The 14,476-nt window shown below is 39.8% G+C and overlaps 2 protein-coding genes across 2 annotated transcripts; one reads left to right on the top strand and one right to left on the bottom strand.

Moving 5' to 3' along the window:
- The first annotated feature begins 1 nt into the window (after window position 1).
- LOC135792723 (O-acyltransferase like protein-like) lies at window positions 2–2,536 on the top strand. Its single transcript, XM_065303409.1, has 11 exons — window positions 2–238; window positions 294–597; window positions 648–727; window positions 778–962; window positions 1,019–1,348; window positions 1,408–1,595; window positions 1,662–1,761; window positions 1,810–1,990; window positions 2,065–2,207; window positions 2,274–2,376; window positions 2,448–2,536. The coding sequence occupies exons 1-11, from the start codon at window positions 28–30 to the stop codon at window positions 2,501–2,503; spliced, it is 1,881 nt and encodes a 626-aa protein (XP_065159481.1). The 5' UTR covers window positions 2–27; the 3' UTR covers window positions 2,504–2,536.
- Window positions 2,537–2,581: 45 nt separating this feature from the next.
- Window positions 2,582–14,385, bottom strand: LOC135792134 (uncharacterized). Its single transcript, XM_065302754.1, has 12 exons — window positions 13,832–14,385; window positions 12,761–13,301; window positions 12,265–12,699; window positions 11,110–12,200; window positions 10,805–11,055; window positions 8,715–10,172; window positions 5,085–5,258; window positions 4,861–5,009; window positions 4,301–4,800; window positions 4,062–4,237; window positions 3,817–4,002; window positions 2,582–3,754 (listed from the first exon to the last, which is right to left on the bottom strand). Exons 2-12 carry the CDS (start codon window positions 13,250–13,252, stop codon window positions 2,817–2,819), a joined length of 5,850 nt encoding a protein of 1,949 aa, XP_065158826.1. The 5' UTR covers window positions 13,253–13,301; window positions 13,832–14,385; the 3' UTR covers window positions 2,582–2,816.
- Between the last annotated feature and the right edge of the window lie 91 nt (window positions 14,386–14,476).

Raw genomic sequence — 14,476 nt, 5'->3', positions numbered from 1 at the left:
ATTTACCAAAGTACTTAATATCTAAACATGGCGTTGAACACATTGACAACTTTAAAGTTCCTATTTTATGTATCTTTTATCGTGCAAGTTGCATCTCAAGAACTTGGTTCTGAACTAAACCAAATTCTGAAGTATCCCTACGAAAGTATATTTAATAACTCAACACAAAATCAAGAATGTGCTGACATTTTAGGCAATTTATCAGTATTTGAGCGGTTACCACAATGGGCAATGCAAAGTAAGAAATAAATGTAACAATTTTGTCTAAAGTATTGCAAGTAAATATTTTTTAGTGTTGGATTCAACTGGCAAAGTGCCATCTGGCCTCATGACTGGAAATATTATGAGTTTAGGTGATTACGATCAATGTATTACAATAAACGATGAAGAAACAGGTATTCGAGGAAAGTATTGTGTCACCACTTATAACTTTCAAGAAAATATTTCATCTTTACATGGCGTATGCCTGCCGGATGTTTGTAATTTTGACGAGTTTGTTTCTTTGGTTCCATTAGAAAAAAGTACTTTCGTAATCAATGACTACTTGTGTCAAACTGATGATGGTGTAATATTAGATAATGATGATATATTTTGCATGTAAGTCTTGATTTTAACTATATTCTTACATTAATTAACTTGTTTTATAGAACACTTATTGTCATTACAACACTTTTTATGTTATCTGCTACCTGTTATGACTTACACGTGAGAAAACAAGGAACCAATGGTATACAATTGAAAACTTTGTTTTTACAAACGTACATACTCTATTTTTAGCTCCTAATGGTGCCGTAGCATCGTTTTCAATTTACACAAATACCATTAACTTATTAAAAAAGAATCCTAACGACATATCATGTGTATATGGCCTTCGAGTGTTTAGCATGTTATGGATTATTTACGCAAATCGTGCCAATATTTCGATGAAGATTCCCGCCATAAATTCTTTTGATCTTTTAAACGTATGCAACTGATAATATTTCATCTAGCATAGCTTACATGACTATTTTTGTTTTAGCAAAAATTTAGTGATAGTTCGAATTACATTTATTCAGCGCACTTTGCAGTAGACACATTCTTTTACCTGTCTGGTTTTATGATGGCTTACAACACGTTGAAAAATGGCACACGTATGAAGATATTGAATATGCCACGATTTATCTTTCAAAGATTGCTACGGATATTTCCTACAATGGTTGTTTTATTTATAATTATTGTTACCATTTCTAGGAGAGTAGGATCCGGTCCAATTTATCAACTGGGTGTTCAACAGGCCAGACAATCTTGTCTTGATCATTGGTTGTCATATTTTTTCTTCTTTCAGAATTATTCAAACCCTGACAATATGGTAATGCAATACTTTTTTGAAAATGTCTTTCACTGTCTAATTTCTTTAAATTCTTTTAGTGTTTACCGCAAACATGGTATATAGCAGCAGTTATGCAAATGCACGTGTTAACTCCATTAATTCTGATCCCTTTGGGAAATTTTCAACATACAAAGAAAGCGTGGACCATTCACATCATGTTTATGTCTTTAGTTGTGTCGGCTATGTTTATTCCAATGATCGTTGCAATGAATGAAAATAATTCAAAGTAACTTTTGCACACCTTAGAAGAATTTGGAAGTTATGCTTTACTAATCGCATGATTTAATTTCAGTATTTATTCCACCCACTCACGTTTTGCCATATTTTTATTAGGGATCTATGCTGGATCGAAAGCAATCAATGTTGACAAGCACATGAAAAAAATAAATAAGGTAAATAAAATGCAAAACTAACTTTTCTCTAAACTATTTAAATTATAGATTATTTACTTTTTTATTTGGATTTTGATATTGATATTAATGGCGAGCATTGCTTATCCAGCAAGATACTTAATTCAAGAACCAAATTCGATGTTTGCTATAATGTTGGCTACTTTCGGTAGACCCCTGTGGGGTGTTTGTTTGACTTGGATCATTTTCAATTGTTTGGCAGAAAGATGTGGTATGCATTTAAAACTTTCTAATTGATTGTTCAAATATCTTCAATATTAATTAAATTATTCATTGACATTGTAGAAATGGTCAACAGATTTTTGTCACATCCAATCTTTAAATTTGTCAGCAATCTGTGTTTTTCCATGTTTGTTTTAAGTAATTTGGAAATCGGTTACCATGCTATTACTGCAAGGAATCCAATTTATATAGACCTCGTATATTTGGTAATTAATTGTTATTGATGATAGCTGATATCATTTATAATATTGTTATGTATTGTTTATGCGCAGGTACGCACATGGATCTCGGATGTGTTTCTAACCATGTTTTTCGCTTACTTATGGTCAATGCTGTTTGAACTTCCACTGATCAATTTATACAAAACTAGATATAGTAAGATATAAAATTGTCATCTTAGCAAATTATTGTCAATGTAACTTATGAATTATGTTCGCAACTTGCAGATAATCTTAAGAAGAGTGGGATCATAAGTTGCGCAATCACTGTGCAGAACGCCTAAACAATATTTAAATAAAAGTTTTAAACAAAAAAATCGTTGTGCTTTGCTTTCACTGGGTCACGACACTTTGAACCTTCCTTTTTCAAATGAGAACAAAAACATTTATATCAATATGTATAAATATATACATACACAAGAATATAATAAATCACTTGTGAAAATGCATACACCTCCGACTTTCAAACATCGATCAAAAACACCCTTTAATACATAATTTGCCTGTAAATAATAAAAGATATTAGTTTATTTACACCTGAAATGGCAGAGCCGAGATGTTTAATATTTGTAATCGTGCTGGTACGCACTTATATAACTATTCCTCCTCGTGGATGTTAAATAATTTCGCAACTTCGTTAAGGTCCTCATATTTACACTGATCTTTCAGCACTTGCCGCGCGATGCCCATGCGGTTAAACACATTCCAAAGCACAATGCCAACGATGATGTCATCCCTCAAGTAGAATATCACGCCCTTATTGTATTCCGGTGATGGTTGATCCTTGGCCTCCTTTGCGAGTTGTTCATGCTCTTGCTGCGCCTTCTTTTTAGCCTCCTCAGCACAACGCAGCTTTTCTTCGTATTCAGCTTTCAACTTGCGCTGCTTTTCCTCTTCCTCGGGAGGCAGGTAAGACATGCACGATTCAGGTACTTCTTGGATAGGAGGCACATCGGGAATCTCTTCCTTCGTTTCACTTACCTTGGCAAATACGCCAACTGTGGGCAGCGAAGAGTGCACCAAACCAATCGCCTCGTAACCAATATCTGGGCCCAAATCAGACCAGAACATGCTTTGATGATTATAGGGCTTCGAAGCGCCGGTCATGTTTTCTCCAGCCAAGCGCCCACTGATCACAGCGTTGTCGTGATGTTCAATACGTCGGCGGCCAAGCGACGGATCGTAGAAGCATGCAGAGTCACCGGCGACGTACACGTTTGATCTCGCCATCAATTCGGTATTAACCAAATAGCCGCCGAAGTCGTGGTCGACCTCCAGGCAGGACTTACTAGCTAAACCGGTCTCAGGCACAGCGCCAACGGCGACGATCACCAACTCGGAGGTAATACTCTTGCCGTTGCTCAGTTTGAGCGTGACGTTCTTGTCACTGCCAGCAGCGCCAACCACCTCGGTAGAGGGGTACACTTCAACGCCTTCGCGTCGCACCTTTTCTGTTGTCCAGGTGCTGAGGTATTCGGGGAGGACAGATCCCATGTGTCCTTTTTCTTTAAAAATTTGGTAAACCTTAAATTTTTCTAAAGAAACAAGAAAAACATTAATATTCATTAATACAAAGTTGTATTTCGTGTAAATATACTTTTTCGTCCTAAGGCACAAGCAAGTTCACTGCCAAGAAAACCTCCACCGATGATGGTAACAGAGTTGGCCTTTTCAAGCAGTTTCGAGAGGTATTGGAAATCGGCAACTGTGCGGTATGTCGTTGCGCGCATTTTGACACATTCATCACCCTTCTCGATGACATCCAAATTCTTTGGTTTTGAACCTAACGAAAAAATCCAGAAGATATTATATTTTCGGTTATTTTTTAATCAGTCAACTTACCAGTCGCAATTAATACTTTGTCATAGGCAATTTCGTATCCATCCTCCAAATATGCCTTTTTATTAGGAACATCTAAATGTGTGACGGTCCAACCGCGTGCAACTGCTACACCTCCGTTATCGGAAACGATCAAATCTTTGGTCTTCAAATAGAACTCATTTGGTTCATAATACAAACTAAAAATAAAAAAATAAATTATATTATATTCAATATTTAATGCAAGATTTGGAATATCGTACCTGCGAACAGCACCATTCCATTGCTTGAATTCCAAGTTGTCAGCGCCAGCACCATCAGCATACCACAACTCCTTGGATAGTGGTGGACGCATGTACGGGAAGTTTTCCTCGTCTGTGACAACCAGCACCTTTGCGCGTGGATCAGACGACTTAATCGCGCGGAATGCGGAGAAGGCAGCGGTACCACCGCCAATTAACAGATAGGGTACACTGTTAGGAATGTCATCCGAGCATTTCGGTTCCTTAACGGGAGGTTTCCTGGTTAGGCATGAGGTTTCCTTCTTCTTGTCCTTGAGCATCATCTTGCTTGGTATTGTGCACACATCTTTCTTATCGCGATTGAGCATATACCAAATGCCGGCAAGCGCGCCCAACAGCGCGAGCAAGCCCAGCAAGAGGTTTTTGTTAGGACCCTTGCCTTCTGGTTCATGAGGACAATCTGGTTTTGGACAGTCACTCATAAGGTTTGGGCGTGCACATTCTTGAAGATATGGTAATTGCTGAAAGTTCAAATATTATACTTAAAGATATAAGATAATTTTATTTCTTTGAATTTAAACCTTTTTATTGGAACCTTCCTTTGATACACATTCCTTGATTGGTTTCGGTTTGCACACCTTTTTCTTTTTCTCTTCACATTCATCATCATCATCATCGTGTTCCTTTTTTGAGTAGTATCTGATGCATGGTCGATTTAAATTGTGTACGCCTATGATAAATAAATATTGGAGGTTATATGAATATTGTTGTTGAATTCCGGCGAAAATCGCAAGCTGTAACTCACCCAGGCATTGTCGGGTATCAAGTTTCGGGATGACTGATGCGTTGATCCTCGGAACAATCTTATAAACACAGAAATTTCTACCGGTGCACCGAATCAAAGTGGAGACGACTTGTTGTCGACAAATGCTGAACATCTTCTTTAGTTGTTTTGGATGCGACGGCGGATCGTCGTTACGCAATTAAACCACCGCGATGCTGGCGAGCGTTTCCTTCACAGTGCAGAGAAGAATGCACAATTCGATGAGGATGAAAATGAAAACGTGCGCGTAAATGATACTAGCTCAGATCGGCGGTGAGGAGCTCATGCCGGTGCGCGTCGGGCACGTGTGCGCGTTGAATTCACTGACTGGCTCACACGCCAAATAGCAAACGGCAAAACGTAGTAAAATGATAACGAGAGTCGCGCGCCGATCTTGAGGTTTTTTTGCTGTTCGTTGGAGGTGAATGAAATTTTGAACAAATGTTTTTTTTTTCTGACAGATCAGCTCGCTAGCAACCACATCAGAAACAACGATAGTACACTGTTGCTTTGAAACTGACACTCTCACACATTGTTGTAAAGCTTATATCCCCTTTCTTTAGTAATAAATAAATATTTGAAAACATAACAAAATGGCCGAACAGCTTACCGGTCACCGCAAGCAGTTTGCATCGACGAAATCAAACAAATCAAGCGCGAGTCTGCGACAAATCGTATTCCACTGCTCCCATCCGCGAACAGAATCTGTAATCACGAGCGATGACAACAATTCTGACAATGATTAGTTTTTATCAAAGTGTCGCTTACCATGTCAAACAACTATGGCGGCCAAATCGTATGAGTCTGTGCCTTTGTGCGTTCAGGATCAGACGACAAATCTCTTCTGTATCGCTAGGAAGCGACGTAAAGCTTAGTCGAATGATACGGTTTCTATTTTCAAGTTAAATTTAGTTACTTAGCCAAAATACATGATGTACGAACGGTCCGAATGCTATAGGAGTTTTCACATTTGATAGATTTAAATTTCAAAGCCAACTTTAACATTCGCATTAATTTCAAACAAAATACATATGTCTCACATACATCGTCAATTTCAAAATGAAAAGTAACACAAAAATGCATTTTATTAAATCTACCTAAAAATATTGGTAAGTTTATACATTTTATTGATTATTTTGTTTAAAGTTTATAAAAATACATAATAAAATGCCACAACTGAAGTATAACACCCATGATTATTTGATTATATAACATTCATCATTGGATAATATCAAATATTGTGCATAAATATCATGCCTTATGAGATTAGGATTATAATCCATTAAAAAGTATTCAAGATGCTTATTGAAGAATAAAAAGTAAACTTAAAGACAACCCCAATCACTTCTTCAAAACCACAATCAATTTATGAATTCTTTCTATTACAAAATGAAAATATTGCTAGTAATTATTCCAATTAATGATAATCTGAGCCGTTTACCACTAAATTTCTGCCATGCCTCTATCAAACCACCATTCAATATCACTATCACATTTGCTAGGCTCGCATAGCTCAGATTGAGGCGTATAGCACCGACTTAAATATTGATTTCGATCCGTTATCACACATTCATCACTATAATCCATCATTTAGAACAGAAAAACAAAAATGAAATGAAAAAAATATTTAGTATAAAGGAAATGTTTGAAAGTTGTGATTAGATTGAACTGCTAGAATCTCCAGGAAAGTGCAAAAGTATGTCGCCATTGCAAGATGGCGTCGGCGATGCTCTGCTTGCTGAACTGAAGCTGGACGCTGAGCTGAAGTCCTCCGCATCACGATAAATGCATTCGGTGGTTGACTGCTCACCTAAAATACAAAAACACTCACATTACAATAACTTAATACACTTCTATGACAAAAATTACATTTACACCACAGGTTTACAGAATAATCTATGCCGATTTGCTTTTATAAACTTTTATTCTTCTTTTTTTTTTCTCACATTGTTATTCTTAAAATGTAATTTCTGCACTGTTTTTTTTTTAAATTGTTTTTATCTCGCTTACTCTGTACTAATTTCTCTTATTAAATGGTTAACAACTGTTTGCTTGTTTTTTGTTTGTGTGTCAATGTGTCCCAGTTAACTGTAATTAACAATCTAATGATATAAGTCATCTACTGACAAACCAATGTTACATCAACAACTACAATCCGAGCATACAATGTCGAATCATGCTTTACGTTATCTGTTTTTACATTTTCAAATTCATTGTATCTTTGAACGTAAATCAAATCAATTAAATAATAATAAATATGCCCAATAAAGTATTTACGCGGGCATGCATCATATGAGTTGTTGGAAGATTCATCGAACGTATATCCAAGGTTGCTTCTTAACTTTGTAAGTTTCTTAAGTTAATTATTATTTTCTGTATCACTCGTTTTACCTTGTTAATCGGCGTTATTACACAATTTATGTAGATTATCGATTATATCTGAACAATCATTTTGAATGGATACTACTACCGAATGCAATCTTGATCAGCAATTCTATGTACAATAAACAAAGAGCTATTCATTACGGTAGTGGTAGTGAATTCGCTTACTTCAAAGTTTCATAATATGATAATATAAGCAGCTATATAAGTTTTTCTTTTTCGACTTTTGCACGCTCCTGGAAATATTGTGTGTATTTAATTACTTCTTAAGTATGCATTTGACTACTTAAATTGAAAAGCAAGATTTGGTTTGATATGAAATTTAGTTGCAATTGTTGTATTCTTAAATTTTACGTTTGAATGATTGTCGGCTTCATTGAGATTAAAGCATTCTTTCCGACACACAATATTTCCCTGCACGTCGCTCAGCAACTTAAATACTAATTAATAAAATTTCTTATCTTACGTTTTCAAATAAATAAATAAGATCATTTCGAACACATTGTTTTTGGAATTTTTACATTTTGTCTCGATTTTTTTGTGAACATTTTCGTTTTTGTTTCATTTTTATGCAAAATAGAGCTTTGTTAAACTTACATGTTCACATGTCACATCTGCAACACTACTCAATCTCATCTTAATCGTCATATATAATAAAATAAAATAACATTCAATTGGCTATACGATTTCTGCACATGTCAAGCAATAAACATTACCATACGCAGAACGATTAAAATAAATTTCTTGGTTAATATATTAGCACTGAAACTTCATAAAATAAGTTCATTTAGTAGCAATTATTATTGAAGTTGGTCCAATTGATGTCCAATTCTTATCGAATTCTAACAAACACTCTGTCACCAATGTGTTATTTAAATAAAATGTGTGCAAACTTAAAACTTAATGATATCAATTGTTTTTTGGTACTTTTTCGTTTTCAAATTGTACATACGGTGAATTTAAACAAGCGTGCAACATTTTTTTGCAAATGCACCACATTCAGCGTGTTACATAACCGTACGCAATCAACACCTAACCTATATCGAACGCTACTTTAAACTTTGCGTGTTGCGCGCTACATAAATTCACTGTATGTGTTTACATACATATTACGCTTTCATTTTGATTTTGTTTTATCCTTTTTGTTGATTTTTTTTTGCAGTGCAATTAAATTAAAAATTATTTCATAGCATTATCGCCGTTTCTTTTTCGACTTTTTGCCTTTATTACTGGTGGCCTTAGGTTTGACCTCCACCTGTTGTGTGGCGTCTTCTTCGGTGTCCATAATCACCGGCGGTACTTTGCTGGAGTCGTCACTTTCGGTTGTCTCCGTTTGACTGCTGGAGTTCTCGTCGGAGGTCTTATCAACTTTCAGCAAATTATCGCCATCTTCAACCGGAACATCTGTTGTTTCAGAGTAGTCTTTTTCCGGTTTGTCACTCTTATCATCTTTAAGCGCTTTAGAATAGTCCATAGTTGGAAGAGTAAAAGTGAACTCTTCCAACGGTGGCAACTCAGGTAGTGAGACAGGTACATCTTCCACTTCAACTTTAGCAGTGGACGCAATAGAACTCCACGTTCGCGGCATTGGCGTGATTTCCGGTGTGGATTCTCTCGTTCTATGCTCTTCTTTTTCCGATTTTGCGGAAGATGAAGAGTTACCAATGCGTACGCCAAGTTTTGCTTTTGGTTTACGCGGCTTTTTCGTCAATTGTTTCTCATCGATCGTAGCGGCCTCCTCAGAGGATGAGATTACTTCCTTTTCTTTTTCTATCCTCTCTCTTTCCAGTTTTATCAAATCACTGTTCGGTGCAGGCGGAGGAACCAGATCGGAATCAAACACGTCAATCATAGTGCTCATTGGTTCCTTTAAATCATACTCAATGTCAAACTCGTTTGCAAAAGACGATTCCTCTTTAATAATCTCAATATCCTGGCATGCTTCGCTTGCGTCAAAAAATGAATCATGTAGGAGTTCGACTGTTGCTTCCTTACTGTCGAAATGTACCTCATGAACTTCAAACTCCTGGCTTGCAGGCGTCGCAAGCATAAGTGTTTCGAAAGACACCGCGTCCACTTCCATATCAATAGCATCAATTGACTTGGGATCACCTAAACTAATAGGTTCCTCCATGTTGGGCGTTGGCAAGTCGACAAGTTTCTTCTTCGCCTCTTTTTTCTGCTTCTTGCTGGCTGTGGACTTACCGGTGGTTGGCTCGCCGACAGGAGATTCCTTGACAAGCTCTAAAACATTTGGTGACTCAAAATTCTCTTTCTGGCTGACGCGATCGGCGAGTTTAGTCGTTTTATTCTTATTGATAGTGGCGTTCGTCTTATCACGCTTGCAATTCTTGATCGTCGATTCCGGCGCTTCCTCTTTCTTCGCGAGTGGCGCGCATTTGTTATGATGCAGCACGTTGGTGGCGATCTTCGTACGCACGTTCTTCGGCTCGGCGAACACGACCGCCTTGGACGCGACCACCGGTCGAAAGAGCGCTTCGTCGCAATTCTCGTGGATTACCTCGTCCTTGTGCGCTGCCGCGTCCGCCACCTCCGAATCGTCGTCGGAGTGCACCGTCACCACCATGCCGAGCGGATTCACAACCTTCGCCACGCCCGCGCCACCCGCGCCGCTGCCGCCCCCGCCGTGGCATTGCGCTTTCATCGACACGATCACGCAGCGTCCACCTGAACAGAAAAAGCCAATGGCAGGTATTACCGACTTGCGTCTCTCAGCGTTATTGCGCTCAAACTCAATTCGCCAAATCAAAATCTAATTTCGATTCGAACAAACATAGCAACGACAGAAACGAGAGGTGCACACAGATTCTTCCACTGTCTGGGGCGGCAGGCACACAATATACATTTCATTCGATTAAGTTGAATTAATGAGCGAGTAAGTTAATTAATTGAAAAACGGAAAAAGCTGCTTCGGTTTAGAGAAAATACCAATCACACGCATTCGTTATGTAAGGTTCAGGTGTTGTAGTCGCCTGCCGTTGGCTAAATCTGATCTTCGTGTACCAAACTTAATTGTATAGTCAAGCGAATAAACAATAAGACGTACTTAGTGCCAAATAAATAAAACCCAAGTATTTACAAATATTTCACTTTTAAGGGTAATAACACCTTATTTCAGTGCAATTATTAAATTAAATTCTTTTATGTTATGTTACGCACTTCAATGAAATATTTATAAGTTTGTAAAAACGCAGAGTAAGAATAAAGCAAATTTATTTTGCACCATAACCCAAGTATAAATAAAATTAAACTAGACTAGAATTATGTACATACTAACCGTGGAAATCAACACGACCTACCTGAGTCTCTTACGCCGGGAGATTCCAACATAGCGTCTGCTAAATCTTCGCGTAATTGCAACTCGCCGGTCCAGCTACCTCCAAACTCCTCAAAGTTCTTCTGCAGAGTGTCTAGGAGCTTCGGGGATGGCTCGCAACTACTCACCGAACCTGCCTCGATGAGTATCGGATACGCCGCGCTGATCGGCATGTTGACTGGCTTCGAGCGACCGATTTCTACTACTTGTGAATCCATTATGTTCAATGAAGTGCTAAAAGAAGTGTAACTATGGCCGCCATTTTAGTTTTATTACATATATACTTACCCTGATGCTGAATTATTGTACGTTTTGAAAGTAAATTGTGGGCCCATCCACAATCTACGATGCGGTCCAGCGTGAGTAACAATCTCAACCTGTGACAACCATTTGTCATCTGTGTGATCAGGTTTGCTTCTCTTGCATATTTCTGGTGGGCAAATCAGCGACAAACTGCCTGTAGACAATGGTGGTTGTACGTCCTTGGATGACGGCGACCTTTGTAAAACCCACTGCGCCTTCGCAGTTACGATTAATTCAATTAGTGTATCATCGCAGATTTTCTCCTTCGGAACAGAGGCAGAGCTCTTCGGCTCAAGATCATACTGAATCAACGAACCATGCAGTGACATTATAAATAAACTCTCAACAGGTTTCACCTGTGGTTTCATAACAGGCTCCCTTGCTTGTGTGGGTGATTCAATCCATGCCCTAGCCGCAGCAAAACAAGCAGTCACTCTCAGCGCAACCTGAGAGTTTTCATCTGAAGAAGACCCAGATCGCTGTCGACCCATAGGTGGACGCGCCTGGGTAACGCTGTTTTGGATAAACAGCGGTTGGCGAATCTGCGCGAGTGGCTGCACCACAGTTGGATGTGGATATGGCGGCAGGCGCGGGTTGTGATATGGTAAGTTAGAATTGGTGGGTGTTTCTAGGGCCGCCGATACGGGACTATTCGAACGCCCATCGACCGTGAGGCCAGCGGAGCGATGAAAACGCGACATCTTGTTAACGACATGCGGAGTGGCGTGTGTGCGTACACCCACGTTACCGCCGTAAGGTGTGATAGGGAAGACGTGCGTTGTGCCGCGCAGAGTTGAAACCGTAGCCCAGCGAGAATCCGGACTGAAGCTCATGTCTTGCACGCGCGCTGTTGTATCGCCGCGGTGAAGGATATAAAGATGGTGGACTGCAGCAAGGGCTGGACCAGCCGGATGTGGTTGGATGCGGAAGAGGTGGAAGTCATAACCTCGTTTGTCAGCTGTCAGTAGAAGAAGTCCGCTGGGGTCGAATTTCAGACAAACAATGGCTTCCTTGTGGGCTGTAAAGTGTGCTATCACAGAGTCGACAGACTGGGTTGATTCATCGCATTGCGGTTTCTATTTACACACAAAAATGAAATTATATTTCAGATTAATGTATGCAACCAAATAAATGTCTTACCTCAATATCCAAAATGGTAACGACGCCCTTCTGTTGAACATCACCAGGTGTAGTTTGCCCAACTAAACCAGGTTTTTGTTGTTGTACTCCTGTCAAACTGCTAGCTACAGCATCGCTCAATTCACGCAATCCTCTTCCTAATGATTTCGCTGCATGCAGAACCGTAGCGGTATAACTCTGCACTCCCTCGCCATCATTGCCACCACTGCTTCTTCTTGACTGAATTAACTTATTTTCAGCATATGCCAACCATCTTGTGCCAAGGGCAACTGGATTCTGGTAAATTCCGGGACTCAGATAACAAGTTGTTACCGTAGCACGGTCTTCCAATGTGAACGCATCAAAAATAGCAATACGTTCAGAAAAAGTCACCACAACCGAGCGTTTGTTTGCAACCACATCCAAAATAGGATTTTTAAATTTTATTAACTTCACCTAAGATAAAACCAAAATCATATTGTGAAATATTACACAAATAAAAATAAATTACGCTTACCTGTTCACTATTTTTGAGTGAAATATAAGACAACGAACAAAAATCATTACCAGGCGCAACATTGTCACACAACGCAATCAGCGGTCGTTTTGTCGCATAGGTATCAACTGCTTTGACGCCAATCTTCTCCGGATTCGGAAGAACAGTCAACACCTTCACAGAACCATGCCGCCAAGATAAAATCTCCTTGGCCTCTCCAGTGGCAGGCACAGCCCAGATTTGAATACCTGTTGTATATCCCAAAATCAAGATGACAGGCGGAGGTAGCACCTTGTCGAAATCACTGACATTGTTCAATTCAACATGAGCGAGCTGCTCGAATCTAGCCCACTGGATTTGATCCTTATTGTCAGCTGGTAATGTATACGCAGCTGGGACGTAATCGCTGATAAATCCAGCGACGCCGTCCAAGATCGTCGGATCTGTGACGTGCTGTGGCAGGACAACATTGCCAGAGTTCGCTTTTGTCCGAATCGGACTTTCGGCGGCCATCCTTATACAAATCAATTTTACAATGTCTGCTGCTATTTAGCCCATTTATCTGCAATTTACAGGCCATAAGATAGAAAATGTACGAATATGAGGCGTGTCATTAATTAGTAACACCTATTTTTATAAGTTGCACTGAGAATAAAAAAAAACAGCTGGCGTTTGTTTAGTAAACAACTGCGTGCATGTACGTACATATGTGTGAGTCAATGGATTGCGTATGAATTGTGTGTGTGTGAGAGCAGAACGGATAGAAAACAAAGGAGCGCGCACGTATTGCGCAATTGGACGCGATGAGGCGCAATTAAACAACTCGCTTACATTTTTCGATGCACGACAGTCGCCATTACGCGTTCAAGCGCATATACAAACAAGAAATAAGCAACGATAGACAAGCGACAGGGGTGTGGAAGAAAAATAAAACAAAAGAGTGCAGCGCGCAGCAAGGTGAAGGACAAAGGCCGATTCTAGCGCCTGACAACAAAGCTGCGCCAGCCGAGCGGGCGATGCAATTCGTCGATCGCTCGCTCAGGCTCACACAACAAATTGCAGCAAGAGATGTTATGCTATTTACGCACTTACTCAGTTCGCCTCGCTTAAATATAGCATGTTTATTTTCGAACTGCGTCGCGTTTTTTTCTTCGCGCACTTCGCACTCTCACACACTGACGAGTTTCAGTCGTACAATGACGTCATTTGTGCTTCAGCGATTTGTTTCAGCACTCATGGAATATGGAATCCACAATTGCCGATGTTGTGGGTGGCGCGGTGGCCTCTTGCTTCGTTACGATCGTATGTATTCAATTGTTTTTCCTGTTCGATCGCGCACGAACCGTCGCCGCGCGCTCACTGCGTTGTTTACAACGCGCTCTCGACGGGCTTGTGACGAATCAATAAGTAAACAGCGCGCAGCGATTCCGCTCGTCGGGAGACTGCGAGAGCTGCGAGGTGCACGGCGCACTGCTGTTCGACTGGCTCGACTGTCACAACACAAATCAGCTGATGCCGCGCGACCTTCCGAGCGCTTCGTGCGCTCGCTTCGGAAATCAGACGAAGAACAGTCCAGCGGCGCAACTGCATATATAAAACTTGAACGTGTCGCAATGTACGACCGTACTATGAGGGTGCACCTTAATCCGTGCAACCGGTAAAATGAGAAAGAAGCCCGTGTGTACTCGAAGCGATCATTGCGTACACTTTGTGCCAATTAGAAGAGTTTAGTTTGTT

The sequence above is a fragment of the Atheta coriaria genome, unplaced genomic scaffold (genome assembly GCF_025399875.1).
Source record: "Atheta coriaria isolate IRGN ID8LTWV9N9 unplaced genomic scaffold, Caltech_Dcor_3.1 hic_scaffold_5_pilon, whole genome shotgun sequence".
Lineage (NCBI taxonomy): Eukaryota > Metazoa > Arthropoda > Insecta > Coleoptera > Staphylinidae > Dalotia > Dalotia coriaria.
This window is presented reverse-complemented; position numbering and strand designations above follow the sequence as displayed.